Source organism: Callithrix jacchus, chromosome 5 (assembly GCF_049354715.1).
Source record: "Callithrix jacchus isolate 240 chromosome 5, calJac240_pri, whole genome shotgun sequence".
NCBI lineage: Eukaryota > Metazoa > Chordata > Mammalia > Primates > Cebidae > Callithrix > Callithrix jacchus.
The window spans coordinates 109,813,363-109,835,017 of NC_133506.1; the positions used below are offsets into that span (position 1 = coordinate 109,813,363).

Sequence of the window (21,655 nt, forward strand, 5' to 3'; positions counted from 1 at the left end):
GCGACTTGGTGAGAGCATTTGCTATGGCAACCTGCTGTTGTATTTTCAATACTTGGCAATAACCAATTATGAAAGAGAAATAACCTGAATGCTACTGATTAATCAAGAGTCAACTGATCAGACTTTGGTGACAATTGTCAAAACAATGCCACAAATGACAGCTCTCCCAAAGTTTCAGTGAGAAGATTTTAAATGCTCAGGCTGAAAAATTTGTGTCTTTACTGAGACATGGAAAAGCATTAGGTAAGCCAAGTATTAAAAATTCTATTTGTTTATTATTGAATTGACATATTTCCACACTTAAGACAAATGGGCTTGGAAACTGTCCCTTAAGCAGCAAAAAAATCTAATGAAGAAACAAAATTATTTTTTGACTTCATGCTTGACTTAGATTTCAGCAATATTAGGTAAGACATAAAGTATAATTAATGCTTATGAAATAAAGTCCTTCCCTCCAATAGCTTAGATTTCTTCTGTTGACAATTTTTCTTGAAAATAAACTTAGGCAGGTAAGAAATTACCAAAAGTCTTGCCATTAGAAAAATTACCTTGATTCTCATTAATCCCTGACCTCTTATAAATTGGTAGGTTGAAGAGGCATACATTTTACCAGTGCTGTTTTTGATTGAGGATACTTGAACTTTACAATATACATTTAAATTGTTCAAATAGTTTTCAATGTACATACTATAAAATATTATTGTTTCAAGAGTGGAAGTCACATTTAACACACCATACATGATTCATCTGCATATTTACAGAGGTTTAAAGCACACAAAATTGTGTAGATAGTGTACTGAAGTCTAAACTTTAACATACACTCAGTTGCATACATAGCAACAAGATACAATAAATTCTGAACAAATATCAACCAATAATCAGCCAGATTGCTATGTACACATTAGGAAGGAAGCAATTAAATACTGCCAAACAAGAATGTCACTTAAATTACTTTTTCTATGAAATATCTCTCTGCCACCACATACGCACGCACGTGTGTGCACACACACATACACACACAACCCCCCCCTTTTTAAATCACAAACATCAAACTGGTGCTTATGGCTACATACACGGGTCATCCCCAAATATATGATTTTCACAAGGCAAGAGGCAACACAGCAACTCCGAGCAACTTACAATAATTTGCCAGACTTAGCTTTTGTAAATCAGTCACTGGATGGTGAATACTGTGAAAGTATATTCAGACTTTCATGTCATGGACTGCAGGAAGAGGAGGAAAGAGCCTTAACTAATAGCTTTATAACCTTTGCCACTACGTAAAATTTTGGCTTTTGCTAAAATAAACATATGTGTATATCTGTAGGAAAAGACCTTAGGATAATATTTAAAACAACAAATCTCCTACTTCCTTTATCACGATAGAATATTTTTCACAGCCCACTTATCCAATTGTTAAACAAAACCAACCATCCTTTTGAATAACCATTTTAAAAAGTGGTTATTAGTGGAAATAGAAGAAATAATTGAAAAAACAAATATAACTACTGTATGCAGATATGGTGGAAAAAGCAGAGACCCGAAATATGGCGAAATCAGTGCTTCATAAACAGTCAATGGATTTTTCTAAAAATAATTTTTGCTAATGGCAAAGTTCAACACCTCAGAAAAACTCTGAATTAAGATCTCAGAATAAGTTTCCAAGCTGTACAACATGGTTTCAAATACACTACCCTTGTTGTTTGTAAGGCCGCATTGAAGTTTAGCGTAACAGTCATAAGCCACGTGTTTGAAGATCTTATGAGAGGTGACCAGCAAATAAAACAGTTTCTTTTCCCTTGCTCACCCTACTACCTATGAAGAGATAACCACTGCTTTTCCAAATAGCTATTTAAAAAATGTCCTTAAAGATATGACCTTGAAGGAAGAAGTCCAGTTTTGCTTCATTAAATCATCTGGAAAAATATTTAGACTTTATAAAGTGAACATGCAAAAGTTTGAATTCTCGGAGAGTGTTCCTTTAATCTATAGCTACCTTCTTTAATTTGTATGTGATAGCTTAATAGGCACATATACCAAGAGATACACACTCTTCGCTGTAGCTCTGCTACATACAAAGTTGAGAGAGCTGTAGAAAAATGCCATCACCTTCCTTCCACCCAACGTGTACATTTCCAGAAGCCAGTGAATTCTGTGTCTTGTTGATATAACAAGGGAATTTACATGTGCTTCAGACACACCTTCCCTTGGAGAACTAACTTAACTGTTAAGTTAGTTCTCCAAGAAAAAGTAACTACATCTTGGGTGGAGGATGAAGAACCAGAGGAGGCCAAGGAGTTGGTATTTTTCTGGGATGCCTTTTTGCCTAACAGAGTTATCTTCAAGGGAAGAGCTGAAATCTCACCAGGGTGCACATTTGTGTGGCAGGATAACAATGAATGAGGGACCAGTCCTCCATTCCACTTGCCTGGCATGATCTCCTGGCAAGGACAGGGTAGGTGCTTGCCAGGTGGTTCCTGGACAAGGTTTCTTTAGGGGAGTACAACAAGGCTTCAGTCATTGCTTTTCATAAAGTGCTTTGGGATCCTTCAGGAAAGAGGACTGGTGAAGTATTATTAACTGGCTTCAATTTTCAAACCAAATGAAACTATTTTCTCCAGTGTAACTATTGCTTCAAGCATTAGTGAATGTTCTTTAAAGGGAATGGCTCTCATCTTTAAGTACCTACTTCTTAAAATACTCATTCCCTGGAGTGAATGTTTTTAATTACTGTCTCCCAGGCACTCTCACCAATTAAGAGGATGTTTTAGCTTTGTTAAGTGGTTGCCAAACCTATACACCTATGACTTGCATTTTCCAGGTTGTACTCCCTCAAGAGTCTATATAGCAAGAAGAAATCGAAGATGTAGCCCAACATGCACTATGCCTGCTTGGCTGAGGAGACAGGCTCCTGCCTCTTCTAAGACGTGGTTGAGAAGATGTATAGTGAACGTATGGCTACATTCTTAGATCATACTGTCAGCTTCTTGTGTCCTGGGACTATGTTTCACACTTGATTCTTTGGGTATAAATGGGACTTAGAATTGAGATAGACGTATGGAAGAACTTTAGTCAGGGATTTTTGAGGATTTTCACAAATGATGAAAGCTGATCAAGCATGTTAGAAAAACCCCTGAAAAGAAGACCTGGGACCAGTTTCCTTCAGAGGTTCTCATATTGGATTCAAAAAGAATGAAAGACAAAAATCCATTGCATCCAAAATTAAACCAAACAAAAATGATAAAATACAACAAAACATCCTCAGACGTTGTAAAATCTCTATAAGTAGAAGATCAGCTAAATGAATAAAGGACTGTAAATTAGAGAACACAGTTATATCTCACAAGAATGTATTGATATGAACTGGGCTCACAAAATATTGCAAAGTGGAGATATGGGGAAACCTTCCTGAATAATAACTAATTATTGAAGCTATAACATACCCAGTTTTATTTAGGAATATTGCTAAGAAACTGCATTTTCAATTGACTTAAGTATGCCCATTAAAATGTAGCATGTGTTATTCTTTTTGTGGGCATGCCTTCTTTCCTCACAGAAGATAAAAAAATAACCTTATGCCCCCAATATAAAATAGCAGGTTAAAAATTAATGCAATTTTGGTCCAATATGCCAGAGCTTACTGACCAAATGAGGGGTCAGAAGGGTGGGTCAGTTTCTGCCTTTGCTGTTTGTTGAATGCCTCCCACCTGATTCGGTCACAAACTTCCTCCTATGTCACCAGAATCATAAGGATCAGGAAACACCTTGGATTTTTAGTTCTTCACAATTCTAGAATCTCATCTCACAAATTCATTGAACAAACCAATCCATTTTATAATTAGAAATAAGTAGAAACGGAGCACAAATGACTCTGCCATTCTTGTTATTAACTAAGAGGCATAATTTGAAATTATGTTTTCCCCAAATTTGCTTTTTAATTAATTAACTTAGCTCTTACATGAAGTTTGTACTCCCCATCAACAAGGAGCTCTGTAATATTGGAAACTTGTTAGGTAAAGGTTGAACAAAGGATTTGAATTTGAAATCAGAAGTAGGTAGATGACCTGCCAAATAGAAGATTACCTGTAGACAATCGAGTTAACTAGGTATGTACCAATTCCCAATAGGATGGTCTGCTATCAAGGGAACGATTCTGGTTCTGACCCTAACTCTGAGACTAAAGCAGCTCCATGACCTTGAGCAAGCCACTTAACCTCTCTGGGTCTTAATTGCCCTACCTGTAAACCTAAGGACTTAGATGAATTTTATGGGCTCTTCTAGTTCTAAAACTCTCCCTTTCCATGCACATAGAATTCACTTAGACAGAAGAAAACTGCATTTTAAAATCCTCCCAGACATGAAAAAGGAGCTATAGTGATTCTGATCAAGATTCTTTGGGGGTTTCATTGAGTATAAAATCTCTTAAAAAAATAAAGACTGAGCTCTGGGCTTTAGTTTTCTAATGACCATAGGCCATGGGCCAAATCTGTCCCTTTCCAGCAGGGTAATTATTTATGTTTAAATCAAATGTTTTTAAAATGGAAGGGATCAGAATAACATTGTGAACAGGGGACTTTGTATGAACTCCCATGAGGAGGAATGGTAGAACTCTGTGGACAAGGATAAGGCCATAAAGAGCAATATTTAACTGAAATGCCTGTGAAGCAGAAAAGGATCATTTAGAATGTCAGTGAAGTGAATGGGTCTTGGCTCCAGGAGCTGAGGAGGCTCGTGCTCTTTCTGAATATGTAGTGTGATTTGTCTAATTTGGACCCTTGTTTGTGAGAAATTCAGGTAGGAGGTAATGAGACCAAAGCAAAATTTCCAGGTGTTTTTAGCACAACGTTGGAATGAACCATTGGTAGAGGCTTCTGGGCATATTTTCCCTGAGGCCAACTGGGCCAGATGATTTTGGGGCAAATTTGACTTAAGGAGAGGTAGGTTGAAAGGGGAAGGCAGCCACCCTAGCTCTGGACAATCTGTCCCTTGATCTATGATGGAGGGTGAGTGGATATGCCTGTGGGGTTGTGAGAAGCCCATTGCTGACTGGCCACATCTGCAGGCACTTTCTTGTTAAATGACAATTTCATCACCAAAGCTCATCCACTATGATTTTCACAGACACAGCCCCCACGGCCCTACTTTGCTTAACTTGGAATTGTAAAGGAAATATATTTCTGCCCACGTCTCTCTCCCTCCCCTGTCTTATCTGTAACTCAGGCTTTCCTTCTGCTTAACCATCTCCTTGATCCCTGTAACAATCTATGGCTCATTTTCATGCTTGGATGGGATCTTAGTATACAGGAAGGGCTACTTCCTGTCCTATTCTGTCTTTGTAAGAGTTGAAAGAGAAGTATTCCCTACTTTTGTTCCTGGTGGTCTCCACCCAGCAATACGCGAAGAAAAAAAAAAGGCCTGTCAAGGCCTATTTAATCAGGTAAGTGCTGATGGATAAACCGGATAAGGTGAGTCCTGAGAACTCTGTCCTTTGGGATGACATAGTTTAGCTGACAGGAAACCTAGGTCAAGTCCCCTTGTGTCCTAGAGACACAACCTGGGTGTCTTTCCCTCAAACTCTTAAGGTTTGGAATGGAGGGAGAAACGATGCTAATCTTATTTTCATCTGTAGAACTTCTCTTCATCAATCACAAATTCATAAAAGAGCTCTAAATGCAGGGTCAGATTACGGAACCAGTTGCAGAACTGAGGGCTTCTCTGGGATGGCCAACTTTAGGCATAGGTGCTACCAACATGGTGGCATGTTTGAGCCACTGCATGTCTTACTCCACGTTGACACAACAGCTCCTCCAAGCCCTTTCTAGGCTGAATTGGGAATGGCATTGGCAACTCTGGCCTCCATGCCCCACTCTATTCCAAAAAAAGAGGACCTTGAACTTGTAACCTTTGGATTTATAACATTCAAAACGCTTGAAAATGAGTGGGGACGCGGTGGGGCAGGATGGGGTTAAGGGTGATATAAAACGCAGGTAGTAGCGATGGAAGGGGGGACAGGCTGTGCGGGCCTCCCTAAAGCATGCTGCTGAGTATTTCTGAGACGGAGGAGGCGGTGGGGTTCTCCTGGCTCACATCGGGGCCAGTGGGGCTGGGCAGGGCACTGCGGCCTCCAGAGGGCGGGCTCAAGCTGGCCCACGGGTTTTCGTCCTGGGCCACCAGGGCTGCTGCGTAGGGCTCCACGTAGATGCGGTGCACCGAAGGCCTCGCGTCCTGGAGACTGCTGTTCCGCTCCTCAGGAAGGCTGGCAGCATGGGCCAGAGTTAGGCCCCTGGGACCATCAAGGGCAGGTCCGGGCCGCTCGGCCTCCTCGGGCTCGTGGGCCGGACCACAGGCTCGGGACAGGTGCTGTGTGTAAATGCCCTCTGAGAGCGATAGCGACTGGGTCTCACTGTGCATGCGCAGCCAGCCATGATGGCGGCTGAAGCCGCCGTAGTGGGGGTGCTTGCCGGACTTCCGCTTTCCCAGGAAGCCTAGCGGTGGCCGCGCTCCAGACACCTTCTTGGCGTGGTTCTTGGGCGTGAGGCCCGTGAGGGTCAGACTGTGGAGGAACTCGGCACATGAGTGGTCGGGATTTGGGCCCTGGCCCTGGGGATCCTGGCCCGGCCCCAGTGGGCTCTTCCCGTCGTGCACTTGTAGGACGTCGGGGGCGCTGCCGCTTAGGCCGCTAAGGGTCTGCTGCGCAATGTCATGTGATGACAGGTAGACCAGGTCCAGGTCTCGGGGGCTCAGGGCATCGCTGGAGTCGTAGTCACTGTCGGTGGGAAGGAACACTTCCGAGCAGCCTTCTTCATCAGAGCAGGGCTGTGAATCTGTGAAGCCAGAAACTGATGTTAGGAAAAATATATCTTAGCTAGATGCTGCTTCACAGGCATAGGATCAGTGCGTTTGACCTGCCTTAGAAGAGTCCCGTGCTTCCTTTAATGCTGTGCTGTCACCTCCTGAAATGCTTACACATTTTGAACAAGGGGCCCCACATTTTCATTTTGCACAGGGCCCCACAAATTGTATAGTGGGCTCTGGTCTTAGCATAAGGGAAAGGAAAGAGAGGAACTCTGACGGGTCCAACCGACAAAAGTAGGGGAACATTCTCTCATTCCCCACACACAGTTTTAGTATTAGCTGGGCAGCTGTGGAGAGGATGAAACAGGATAGAAGGCTCAGTGTTATTCATTTATTCATTCCCTATTATTTCAGAGATAATTTTCGCACCTGACAAAGTAGCAGGAATTTAAAAGGGTGAACGAAGAAGAGGAGACTCCAGTGGCTGAAGTTGGTAAAGCTGCTTTCGAGTCCTAGCTGCCTTCCACCTCCATATTCTGAAGGACTACCTTGCTCATTAAAAAATACAAGTTACCTGCGTGGTGGCTCATGCCTGTAATCCCAGAACTTTGGGAGGCTGAGGTGGGTGGATCACGAGGTCAAGAGATCGAGACCATCCTGGTCAACATGGTGAAACCCCATCTCTACTAAAAAATTACTAAAGTTAGCTGGGTGTGGTGGTGTGAACCCGTGGTCCCAGCTACTCTGGAGGCTGAGGGAGGAGAATCGCTTGAACCCAGGAGGTGGAGGTTGCAGTGAGTCAAGATTGCACCAGGCACTTCAGCCTGAGTGACAGAGTGAGACTACATCTCAAAAAAACAAAACAAAACAGACACAAAAAACAAGAAACAACAACAACAAAAACAGTTAATTGAAGAAAAAGCCCAGTGTAACCAGTTTATAGTTAGTCTGTTCATGGTGGAAAATCAGACATGATTATCATCAGCATACTGCAAAATTCAGGAATAAAGTTTGATTTGTTAGGGAGTCAGTGTCAAGATTTCTTCTATTTTTAAGTACTAGAACTAGATGGAATGCTTTTTTTCCCCTTACTGTAAGAGATGATGTACCTACTTGCTCTTAATTGGTAGGGCAAGATGTCAGTTTTGCCTTTTCATTCCTGGTTGTTATCCAGTATTTATTATCCAGTACCCATTATTCTTTGTTCAGTTACAAAGATTATAAAATTAAGATTAAGGTAAAATAAAATCTTAACTTTATTTGGGACAACAATGCACTTATGTAAAAGACCACCTTTTTCAGCTTCCCCTGCAGCTGAGCATGGGTATATCATTAACTTCTGGCCACGAAAATGGAAATGGAAGTATTGTATGAAATTTCTGGAAGGCTACATAAAGGGACCTGGCTTAGCTGGGTCATTTCATTCTCTTTTTTTCCAGTTTGCCTGTGTTGGATGAGGTCATGGAGCAACTTTGGAGATAGAAGTCACATGCTAGGACACTGGAGCTGAAAAATAGAGCTTGGTGCCTGAAGACCATGAAGTCCACATATCAAACCCTGAATTGTCTCCTTCTTTCACACAAGAGAGAAAGTATCTTGTGTTTATGATATTCTTGTTTGGGTCCTTGGTAACATGAACCCAAACTTTATCCTAACTGTTACAAACTGAAATATCCACCAATAGAAAAATGGTTAAATAAATTGTGGTGCATCTGTACTATGGAATATTATCCAGCAGCTACAAAGGATGAGACCAATATATATGTTGTTCTTTAAATAATGGCTACCAAAAAAAAGGATTCCCTCTTCTGCCTTTTTGAATTCCATTGATGTGTTCAAGGTTTTCCTCAAACATAACCTCCATTAGGAAGCATCCCCCAACTGTTGGGGCAGAGATATTTAATTCATTCATTCATTCACAATGAAGATTCTATATTACTTGAGATCCTGCTCTAATAGAAGCACTATGTGCTTGCTGCTTGAGTGGATATAAAATTAATAAGAAATTATATTTGTCTCTAGGGATTTACTGTTTTAATGGACATATAAAGAAAGTAGGCATTTGTGAGTCTGTGGCAGAACATAGGTTTGTTTTTTTTTTTGAGACAGAGTTTCGCACTTGTTACCCAGGCTGGAGTGCAATGGTGCCAATCTCGGCTCATTGCAACCTCCGCCTCCTGAGTTCAGGCGATTCTCCTGCCTCAGCCTCCTGAGTAGCTGAGATTACTGGCACGTGCCACCATGCCCAGCTAATTTTTTGTATTTTTAGCAGAGACAGGGTTTCACCATGTTGACCAGGATGGTCCCGATCTTTTGACCTCGTGATCCACCCGTCTCGGCCTCCCAAAGTGCTGGCATTACAGGCTAGAGCCACCGCGCCCGGCCCAGAACATAGGTTTTATAAGAGAAGTTCAGCAATTAAGTGTAGGTATATAGGAAAGAGGGATTATATTTGATTGGGACAGGATTGATGAAATACTTTAACATGTCATTTGTTTTTTTCCCTCCATTCATTCATCTCTATATTATTTCTTCATCCACTTTTAAAAAACGACTTGAGGTAGCTTTTAATAGTAAATATGCATATGATAAGAGGATTAGAAACTGGAGAGGAAGAGGAAAGAGCACAGGTAGTCCTATTTTGATATTGTACAAGTTGTATAAAATGTTAAAATTGTGGGGAACTGAGAGAAGGGTGCATGGGACTTTCTGTACATTTTTTTGTAAACTTCGGGGTCTATATTTCAAAAAACATATTTTTTAAAAAAGCATTTAATTTTTTAAAAAGTAGGGTGGAACCAGAGGAGGGTACTGAATGCTTAGATAAGGAGTTTGCACCTTATTTTGTAGCCAGTGATTAGTCATCAAAGAATTTTTAAGAATTGACAGGATGAGAGCTATGATTTGGAATAGCAATTAGGATGTAAGATGAACTTGCTGAGGAAGAGATAGCGGGGAGGCCAGTTGGGAAGCTGTGGTCCAAGCTATTTTTTCCCTCCAAATATTTATCTTTTTCAGGCTGTGGGGCTAAGCAAGAGCTGTGGTTGTGTGGAAGAAAACAGAAATCCAGGAAAGTCATTCATCAAAATATGTTTACGGAACAGTATTTTGTACTAGACAGACAAGGTCTCTCCTTTGAATAGCTCAAAAAGAGTGGATTAGACAATAAACCAGAAAACACATAAGATTAATTTTGGGTAGTAAGAAGTTCTGTGAAGACAGTGAAAGTGGACCTTAGCTAGAGAGTGACTTAGGAGGAAGATGCTTTTGATATGGCCATGGGAGGAGGCATCTCTACAAAGGGGAGTCTAGGTGAGAACCCAATGTCAGAAGGAACCAGCTATGTAAAAGTTTTAGGGACAAGTGTTAAACTAACTTTAACACTTGTCCAACCCAAACTCCTTTAAACTAAAGGAGTTTAGTTTCATTTGGGTTGGGTTTTAACCCTGATTTGGGTTGGGTGGTAGAATGGATGGTAAGTTTAATTTGGGACAGGTTGAGCTGAGGGGAAGCCAGAACATCAAGGAGGAGATGAACTGAGAGCATGTGGGGTAGCAAAGCTGAAGGAAGGTATTTGTGAGTGTAGAGAAGAAGAAATTATTGGAGAGGGAATGGTTGAGTATATGAGTGGTGAGGTTGCTAATATAATAAGGAGGGGTGATCAGATGTGAACACCAGTGCTGGAATTGGTGCTTAGTGAGAAAGATGGAAGGACACATTGTCCTCAGAGATAAGTGGTTAAGAAAGAAGAAACATATATTTCCAGGTTAAAAGGAGAGAAGCATGTAAAGCTCTGGGCTAAATAATTTTGATATACTTTAAAAAAGTATTAGTACATTTTCCAACCTTTAGTGGGAAAAATAGGACACTGCAAGTAATAGAATCTCAAAATTGTTGACTGTTTTTGATGATAGCAGGGGTGGGTGCCTTAGGAGTGAGGAAGAAGATAAGATAACTGAGGATTTGAAATTGGGCTCGATATAGGACCAATGCAAAAAATTCATAATTGACTGTAGTTGAACTTCCTTCTTTGTTTATCTGATCAGTGTGTTCAGCTGTGTGCATGTACTTGTTTGTATCCACAATGATAACAATATCTGATATAGTGCTTGCTGTGAGCCAGCCATAATGCTAAAAGCTCTAAGTGCTTTATTTTATTTAATACTTACAGCAGTTCTCATTTTGCCGATCAGAATACTGAAACTTAGGCTTCTCAAATTTTCCAGTTTGTATTCTTGATAAGTGGTAGAATAGGCAGCCAAATGCAAATTTGTCTCACTACAAAGACTTGCTGTACTGCCATCCACCTTAGCATTTCCATGACTTTCTGTGGAATCTTCCTGAGGAGTGGCACTTAGTTCATCTAATTCTCTTTTTGTGGTACGCAGAGTTAAATTACTTAAACTCTTAGTAAGGGCTTCCTGACATTGTTGCTACTAGAGAAACATACTAGATCTTGTATTAGTTTCCTGTGGCTGCTGGAACAAATTACCACATACTGGGTGGCTTAAACCAACAGAAATTTATTCTTTCACAGCTCTGGAAGCCAGAGTTTGAAATCAAGGTGTCAGCAAGGCCACACTCCCTCTGGAAGTTCTAGGGGGAAAAAACTTTCTCTTGCCTCTTCCAGCTTCTGGTGGCTGTCAGCATTTCTTGTGAGCAAGCCACTGCTATCTCTGCTTCTGTCTTCTCGTGGCCTTTATTCTGTGTCCGTGTCTTCTTTTCTGTCTCTTAAAAGGGCACGTTTCATTGGATGAAAAGGGCACCCCTATAATAATAAGGGCACCCATATAATCCAGGATGATCTCATTGCAGGGTCTTTACAACTGCAGCGACCTTTTTTTTTGTTTCAAATAATGTTGCATTCGCAGGTTATGAGGGTTCAGACATGGACATATCTTTTTGGGAGCCAGTAGAAGACTGATAGCAAAAATTGCTATCACTAGAAGCAATCACTGAAGTTTGTGACACCTTCAGTCCATAGTCAAGCACTTGGCAAAATCTGCCTGTACTTTGATCTCCCAACATACAAATAATGACAACTTACTGTTTGGAGGACAGTAAGGAGTATATGAAACGTGCCTTAAATGAGCTGATGGCCTAATATTTTAATGAAGTGTCATATTTTCAGACCCCCCTCTCTTAAGGAGAGCCTGTATTGCTTTCCCCACGTGGAGTTAGTTCTCAGTTCTTTTGCCTCTTTGAGCATTTTATTTTTTTATCTCTGTAACTGCATTCACCAAGTTTTATTATAAACTGTCCATTTTCATATTTGTCTTTCTCATTGGACCAGGAACTCTAGAGAGCATGCAGAATGTATGTCTTACTCATCTCTGCTTAGTAAATATGGAATAAGTCAGTCAACAAAGGAATGGACTAAGGAACAAACCAAGCAAAGGGATGTGTAGAATCTTTTGTATTTCCCAGATCACATAGTCTGAATATGGACATATTAGTGGACTATGAGGACCTCCAAACTACACTGTGTCTTAATCATCATTGTATTATTAACCTCTTGTGCTATAAATGGTACCATTTATAGAAGAGAATAAAAGGCTCTCTGTAAAGCATGTTGAGTAGAATTGAAGCTGAAGCAAATACTGAAATCTGGGAGCATAAAGAATAGTGAGATTTGACTGTCTCTTAGAAATAATACTAAAAGCAAAGCATCCTGAAAGGATCTAATTTACTTAATCTACCACAGAAATTCCTGAAAACAATCACCCAGATTATTTTGCTTTATCTTTGCTGATATTTGATTGAAGAGCCAGCCTAGATATAGCAGAAAGAACAACTGTCTTAAAATTAGACAAACCTGAAGTCTTGTCTTGCTACTTACTGCATGTATGATCTTGAGCAAATCACTTAGCTTCTGCAAACTGGTACTATGAATAAGTGCTATGAGAAGTAATTTTGTTTATTAAAGATACTTTAAGTGGGCCAGATGCAGTGGCTCATACCTATAATCCCAGCACTTTGGGAGGCTGAGGTGGGAGAATAACTTGAGATCAGGAGTTTGAGACAAGGCTGGCCAACATGGTGAAACCCTGTGTTTACTAAAAAATTCCAAAAATTGGCCAGGTGTAGTGTAGGCCCAGCTACCTGGGAGGCTGAGCAGAAGAATCACTTGAACCTGTGAGGCAAAGGTTGCAGTGAGCCAAATTCACACCACTGCACTACAATCTGGGCAACAGAGTGAAAATTCATCTCACAAACAAAAAGATGCTTTAAATGTCTTAAAAACAGAAGATATTGTCCATTTCACCTTTACCGTGGTGGAGTCCACTTCTGCTGTGGACCACAAATAGCCCCTTACAAAGAGGAATGGAAATTGCCTCTATCCACCTAGATTCGTAAGCTGCCTTGAGGTAATCTTGGCATCAAGGAAGAGAGAGCATTGGGATACATCTTACCATCAGCTTCAGAGGATGGCAGCCATTGATTTGTCCCATGGGTTTTTTTCCAGGGAACCAATCTGCAGTTTTGAAGAAAAGACAAAGGTAGAAATGGTGGTGGCAAATGGTTAACAGGGTTCAGTGACCTTTGATGATGTGACTGTGCAGTTCACCCCAGAGGAGGGGGCTTTACTGGACACAACTCAGAAATACCTGTCCAGAGATGCAATGCTGGAGACCTACAAGAACCAGTCTCTGTGGGCTGTCAGCTGTTTATACCTAGCCTGACCTCTTGGTGAAAACAAGAAGAATTGAAGACAGTACAGAGTGGAGTTCTTCAACAATGGGAAATACAACCCAGAACCAAAGGGTCATCACTTCAGCAGGGTTTTCTGAAGAATGAAATATTCAGTGGGCCACAAATGGAAGGAAGCTACAGGTTATGGAACTCTGTGGAGAGGTCTTTAGAGAATGGTTTTTCCTTAAGACACACATGAGAGCTCAGAATGGAGGGAACACTTCTGAGTATAATTGTTATAGAAAAGACGTCCTCACTGTGTACAAGAGAGCCGCTACTGGACAGGAACTTTCCAGATTTAATCCATGTGGAAAAGTCTTCACCCAAACTCCAGGCCTTGCTATGCATCTTCAAATTCTCAATGCAAGAAAACCCTACAAATGTAAGGAATCTGGAAAAGGCTTTGAATATTTTGCGAGCCTTGATAATCACATAGGAATCAACTCTGGAGAGAAACTCTGCGAATTTCAGGAACTTTGGGGAGCCATCACAGCTTCCTCACACCTAAAGCAATGTGTAACAGTTCCTACTGGAAAGAAATACAAAAAGACTAAGAAATGTGGGAAATCCTTCACTAATTTTTCTCAACTTTCTGCACAGGTGAAAACTCATAAAGGAGAGAAGTCCTTTTAATGTAAAAATGTGGAAGATCCTTTAGAAATTCCTCATTTCTTAATGATCACATTCAAATTCACACTGGAATAAAACCACACCAATGTCCGGAATGTGGGAAAGCCTTCACTAGATCAACTCACCTTACTCAACATGTAAGAACTCACACTGGAATAAAACTCTATGAACGTAAGGAATGTGGGCGAGCCTTCACTCAGTACGCAGGCCTTGCTACACACATACGAAATCGCTGTGGAGAGAAACCCTATCAGTGTAAGGAATGTGGGAAAGCCTTCAATAGATCCTCAACCCGTACTGAACATAGAAGAATTCACACAGGAGAGAAGCCTTATGAATGTGTTGAATGTGGAAAAGCTTCATTACTTCTTCCCATTGTAGGAAACATTTGAGAACGCATAGTGGAGAAAAGCCCTTTGTATGCAAAATATGTGAGAAAGCATTTATGTTTTCCTCAGGCCTTAATATTCACCTGTGAATTCATACTGGAGAGAAACTCTTCATTACTATGTAAAGAATGTGGGAAAGCATTTGCTGTTTTCTCATACCTAAGTACACATGAAAGAATTCATACTGGGGAGAAACCCTATGAATACTGGGTATGAGTGTTAACATTTAGCCCATTGGTTGCCATCTTTAATTATTGGCAATGACACCAGAGATCATCAGATTTGTCCTAAATGCCTTGAGGAGGTTGTAATAGCTCATGGATTGGCCTTAGATGCCATCCCGAGGGTCTGAAATTAAACCTACGTGTTCTGAATACAGCTTCTTCATGGTTGCCTGAGTCTGGGCATCTCTGAAAAAGGGTCATGGTTGGTGAGGTCAGTACTGCAGGCTGCCTCACCTTGGGGATTAAATTCCTATGATCATAGCATTAACAAGTTCTGTGTGAGAAAAATCATGCAGATTCGTTCCAGCCCCTGTTGTCTAATGGTGGCCAGTGTGGCACTTTCATGTCAAAATTTACCAGAAGCCAAGATGATGTAGGCCCTAGAAGTGGGTTGTTAAAAGATGCTCCTCCAAGGGTCTCTTTTGTTTCCATGGATCCTGCAGAGCATGGCAGGAATGAAACCATCCTTAACTGCCAGTGAATTTTTACAACTAATTATTCCCCTTCTTGCAAAATCTAAGAAGTGTGACAGTCTTGCCTGTTCTGTTCTGTTCTGTTCTGTTCTGCCTTCTCTGTCCATTTTACATGGCACAATCTAAGTGGCAGTGTCTCCTCTGGTGTAATCCAGTCTCTCTCCTTACTTCTGTAAAGATGGCTGATACATTCCCTGAATCCCACTCATGGCCTCTATATAAAATAATTGTTCAGCCATACTTTCAGAATTGTCTTCAGTACAAGTTTTCTAATTTTTGCAATATAGATAGGTGAGAACTTTCCAAATCTCCAGGTTCTGGTTCCTTTTTTCTTAAAAATTTCTTCTGCAAGTCGGGTCTCCCCTTTTGCATTTTACTGTAAGCAATCAGGAAGAGTGAAGCTTCCTGTATATTTTAACACTTTAATTACAGATCTTAGTGATAAATACCCAATTTTATATCTCCCAAGCTCCACCTTCCACAAACTTCTAGAATACATTTTTGCCAAGTTCTTCACCACTTCATATCAAGGGTTGTCTTTCCTTCATTTTCCAATAGCATTTCCTCATTCCCCACCAGAATCACCCTTACCAAACTTACTTCCAGCTTGCACTTCAGAACTTTTCCCGCCTCTATACATTTGCCAGTTTCGAAGCCGCTTCACATTTTTAGTTTTGTTTGTTTTTAGTTGTAGTACCTCACTTCTCAGTACCAAAATATGCCCTAGTCAGCTCAGGCCACTGTGACAAAATACCACAGACCAAATGGCTTACGAATTCATTTAATTTTCAATAAATGAGGTTAAAAACACATATTCTTACATTTCTGGAGGCTGGAAGTCTCAGGTCAGAGTGCCAGCACGGTCACTTTCTGGTGAGAGCTATATAAGCTAATGACTGAAGGGAGATAGATATATATGTCTCCCAAGAATATATATATTACATATATATACTTTATATATAAAATATATATATTTCATATATAAGAGATATATAAATATATATTATATATAAAGTATATATATAATATATATACACACTTGGGAGATATATATATATCTCATAAGAGAGAGAGATATAAATATATATTTTTATATGTTTTATAAATATGAGATATATATATAAATATATTTATATATATTTATATATATATTTATATATATCTCTCATATATATGAGATATATATATCTCCCAAGTGTGTATATATATTATATATATACTTTATATATAATATATATACTTTATATATATATAAAATATATATATCTTATATAGTAAGAAAGAGACATATATATGTAATACATGAGATATGTATATATATATCTCCCAAGTGTATATATAGATATATATTCTTGCTTTTTGCTTTACTGGACTTATTTCAACCTCCAGCCCAACACCAACTCAAAGTAGTAATACCAGCATACTTGTCTTTGCAGTTCTGGTGAGAAATGTGCTCTGTTTTATCGGCTTGGTTGTAGGGTTTTATATCTCTTTTATTTTTTGAAGAGGCTATCTCCTAGCATTAAAGGAGAGGTTTTTTCTTTATATCCAGCTTTTACATGATGAATGATTTCTCAATATTTCATAATTTGTTTGGCTGAATTCCTCTTGAATTTATTAAACGCTTCCTGCACATCTTCTGTGATTATTATGTTTATTTACTGATAAAACTCAAGTACCTAGAACTGCACCTGGCCCATGATGGTACCTAATAAATACTTCAATGAAATTATGCACTGATGCATGCCTACAGTCCTAACTGAGGCAGGAGAATCGCTTGAGCCCAGGAGGCAGAGGTTGCTGTGAGTCAAGATCCCACCATTGCACTCCAGCCTGGGCAACACAAGCAAAACTCCATCTAAAAAAAAAAAATCTGAAGACTTGAAGAATACCAATTAACAATTCTTTTCTGTTGTGCATTTAGTGCCTTACATAAAATTTAATTAGTATAATTAATTAAAAATTAAATAATAAGATGCATTTCTAGTATCTTATTCTGTGTTTGTCTCATTGTGTTTCCCTCTCTTCATATTGATCATATTTTTATTTAAATTATTTTATTTTTAATGTTATAAAACAGAAGATATTAATATTATTGAAATTCTCTCCACCCTAAATAGAGAATAACATATTAATATCAGTAAAATATAAACCAGTAATCAGATCCACTTCAAGGTTTTGCTGTGAGAATGCTGTTGATAATAAAGGTGAATAATAATTTCTTGTATGGCATCTTCTGCTGGTGATGATCTAGTCCAGTAGATTTTCTAACCTACATTTTAGAGTGAATTAGTAAATGATATAACTGCTTTATTGTAGCTCCCAGAACATGAGATAGAACTAAATCAAGAGAAGACCTAGTTATAACTGTAGTAACCTAGGAAGGATGCAAAAGAGCTTGAATGTTAAGTGGTAAATATTATCTCCTTGGTTCATGGACCCACACTTGGGAAACACTGCTCTAGCGGGAATCTAAATATTTGACTTGCATGGTGATTGCATTATTTATTAGAAGACTTAGTGGAACCTATTGCTTAGAGTGGGATACCCCTCCCAGAACAGTCTGGGAAAATCTCCAGGATGCCAGCCAGGGCACTGAGGAGAGTTTCCAAGGACTTAGGCCACTAGTGCTCCCTCCCTTCCTGGAAAAGAATGCAAAGTGCAGCGTTCATCCCCAGATTCCAGCCATATGCTTCATTAACCATTGTAGGCACCTTGCCCAGTTGTTATTTTAATAAACCTGCTTATGCTCCTCAATTTCCCCGAGAGGGCCCATTGGGCCGGCCAGTACTGGTAGAACCTTGAATTTCCCCTCTGGTTGACCCAGGAGCTGTTTGATGAAAGTTCTCCTCATAGTATTAGTGCTGGCTTAGGAAGCTTGGCTTTCTTGCCATTGTAATAAGTGTTGTAACTCCTGGCCTCTGTGGGTCAGGCCAACAACAGCAGAGTAGCGTTGATGTGGATTTTGAGGGCGTTATGGGGAGATGACATTTCAGGAAAGAATAATTGACTTAAAGCTATTGCTTTTCTCTGAAAGGCAGGGGGCATGGCAGGACAGAAAGAAAAGAATAATAATCCATATTTGCCCTAAAATCTATTTTCACAGTTTAAATGTACTGCTGTCTAAAATTATGTATATATGTAATTGTGCTTCGGTGAATTTATTTACACTGTGTTTGAGTAGAATTTAAATAATTTATAAATGAAGACTTTTACTGAATCTTTCATCAGGCCTTGGGTAGAACCACTGGGGTTTCTTTACCTTCTGATTTCCCAAGAGAAATAATATCTCCAGATTCCTGTTGATTTTTTGAGCTATTTATTTTATGCCATAGTATTCTTAATATCATCTGAAAAAAGGTTACCAAGATTTACATTTGGAAGATCAGGATAACCTTCAAATGCATCTGAAGGAAACAACACCCTACTCCCCTCTATTGCCTCACCCATGTGTCACTAGGAGAAACAGCTGTATTGGAAAAAAAAATTGCTGCTGCCTGTGACCACTATACCCACAGAAAAGGAGTGGGAGAGAAAATACCCATGTGATGGACCAAATCATTCTACCCCCTGCCTTGAGCTGCCTTTTCTAGGAGCCAACTTTCTCTCTTGGGTCCTTGAGAGATGCTTAATTTTAATTGACTCAGAGGAGTTCTACTTTGTGTTTTGAAAACCACACAGAAATGGGAAGCGAAGGAGTTTTACTCTCCATCCCCCCTATCCCAACAGATTTACACAAACAAATTCAAGATACTCACAAGCCTTAAAACAGAATCTTGGGCTGGCATCAGAGGCTAGGTTTGTGTTAGGCTCTATGTTTCTAGCAGGCTCCTTAGAAGTTAGTGAATCCTATACACACAGAATGGAATTGTGCTGCAAACTTTGACCTGTGGGTAACCCAGCAGGTATGTACCTCTAAACTGCATTTTCCCCTCTTCATAAGTGGCTTTTGAACAATTCAAAGTGGTCACACTTGTGGAAAGGACAGAGTATGCAGTGACAGTTTTCATTGCTCTGAAATGCTTCTGCTTTTGTGTGGGGTAAGACACTAAATGTTTCTCCCAAGCTTTCAACAGCACTTCCCCGTCACTGGGTTCCATTTGTCATTTGCTGCTTTCCACATCTTTGTGTTTCATAGCTCATGGAATCTTGGCTTCCAAGAAGTAAATGGACCCAAGAGAGAATTATATTTTAAGAAACGGAATGATGATCACTCACATTTTAAGTTAATAATAAAATCTGAATGTAATTGGCCAGATCCTCTTAGCAGGGAGTGGTGCAACCCGTCCTCAGGCCAACGTGAGAGTTTGGCACTTCTGTGGCATAGAGAAGGCCACCCTCATACAGCCAGGGAGGAATCCACTAAGGACCCTGTGGCCAAGAGAAGTTTAAACACTGGGAAGTTTCTGTGAGCTGAGAGGGCAGACAAGGGCTGCGAAGGTGGAAATAGAAATGAAGAGTTGTTTGCAGAGTTAAACAAGCTGTGGAACATCATAGCATACGTAGCTTTCCTGCCTTAAAAATGCCCTTTCAACCCTACACTTCTCTAGCTACTACCTTCCCCGCTTCTTCCCTTTTGCAGCCAAGACTTGAAGAGTGAAAATTCCTGACCTACTTCTTTATCTCCCATTTACTCCCTGATTTGCTTCTGTTCAGTTTCTATTTCTTTCCCTTCAAAAACTGCTCTCATCTAGATCACCAATGACTTCCTTGTTGAGAAAAGCAAAACAACAGAAGCTTTTCGGTTTTTGAATTTAACCTTTCTCTATGCAGTTTGATTCTGTGACACTACTCTCTTATTATGATTTTTTAATCTTCTTTCTCTGGTTGTTCCTTCTTAGTCTAAGAGGTCTTGCTGCTCCATTCCACAGGAATCCTTCCACAGTCTCTTCTTCACATTCTATCTACTCTTTGTAGGGAATCCCAAGCATTTCCCCAGCTTCAAACATCATTCACATGTCAACAAATTCTCAAATCTATATTGTTAGCCCAGTTTTCTTTCCCAAGTTCCAGGCTCCACGCAGCCTCTTTTCTCCTGAATGTTTCTTTTCGTACGGAATATTCCACAACCAATGCAAATTCAGCATGCCCAGCCACCCCAGCTTGTCTTTCCTTCTTTCTTACCTGTTTTTGGTAAGCGCCATCATGATACCCCAAGGCACACAAGCCAGAAAACTTGGTTATCTCCTTTTTTAATAACTTTCTACTTTGTCACCCTGCTTCAGTATTTTCCTGCTATGGTCTCTTCATACGGCAACCAGATTTGATTTTAAAGAGTAATTCAGATTTTTATCAATCCTTGCTTAAAAGTTTCCAATGGCTTTCCATCACAAACAGGATAAAATCCAGACTTTTTACTGAGGCCTACAGAACCCTGCCTCGTCTGACTTCTGTCTTGCTCTCTACCCTATCTCTCACAATCCACCCTTTTGTTCACCGTGCATCAAAGACCCTGGCCTTCTTTCTATCCCTCACCTACCTCAGGGCCTTTTGCTGTTTTATTGTCTGGAATATTCCAACTCCAAATCTTTGCTTTACTAGCTTCTTCTTCTGGGGTTGGTTCAAATGTCATCTTTCCAGACAGGCCTCTGCTGATCATCATCCTAGTGAATTCAACACAACTCTTCCTGCCTCCTCCCACCCCTACTGCTGTTTTGTATTATACATTGGAATTTTCATGATCTGAAATTACCTTGTTTATGTTTTCATTGTTGTCCCTCTTTCTAGAATGTAAGTAAGCTCTATGGGAGCATACATTGCTTTAAGTATCACTGTATCTCTGTTATTTCGAAGAGAGTCTGGCACATAGAGGGTGGCCAGTAAATATTTCTTTTAAGTAGAAAAAAACGAACAATGTTCTTAGATCCTGAGTTTCAGCCAAACTGCTTGCAGTTCCCTAAACCACAAACAGTTGTTGTACAATCTGCTTCTCTGCTTATAATGCCCTTCTCTTTCCTGTTTTTCTGTTCAACTCCTGTTTATCCTTCATACCAGATTTTGTCACCTCCTCCAGGAAGCTCTCTTTGATCACAGGAGTTTAAGATTTAGTGCCTCTGATAAACTTTATAGCAGGTATGCAATTACCAGGTAATTTTTTGTTGATGTATCTGTTTCTCTCATTAGCTTAACTTCTGGAAGAGATGATATTTTATTTGTATCCCTAGCCCAGTGGTAGTCTATAAAAATGTACTCTAGAAAGTACTTAAATATTTTGTTATTGGCTAAGTCATAGACTCCTTTGGTCACGTGAATTAGCTGTCTACTAAGGTCTTCCATCTGCCAAGTTTTGACTTTACACGTTGGAGTTTTTAAAATATAGGTGCACACACAAACTTACTCATGGAAAAGGCTCAGATTCCCACTAAAGTTTTCTCTAATACAAATAACATTAAAGATAATATTGACAGTATGTTGTCTAATATATGCCATGCATCTTTGATACATATTACCT

At 39.9% G+C, this 21,655-nt stretch overlaps 1 protein-coding gene and 1 pseudogene across 3 annotated transcripts in view; one reads left to right on the forward strand and one right to left on the reverse strand.

The window, feature by feature from the left end:
- Positions 1-253: 253 nt before the first annotated feature.
- The window catches only part of ANKFN1 (ankyrin repeat and fibronectin type III domain containing 1), a 451,946-nt gene continuing 430,544 nt past the window's right edge, over positions 254-21,655 (reverse strand). For all 3 annotated transcript variants that reach the window (XM_035301147.3, XM_035301146.3, XM_035301145.3), the window contains exon 20: positions 254-6,824. In XM_035301147.3, coding sequence (XP_035157038.3) covers positions 6,028-6,824 — 797 coding nt within the window. In that variant the 3' untranslated portion in view covers positions 254-6,027. The remainder of the gene's footprint in view (positions 6,825-21,655) is intronic.
- On the forward strand, positions 13,524-14,826 carry LOC144582666 (uncharacterized; annotated as a pseudogene).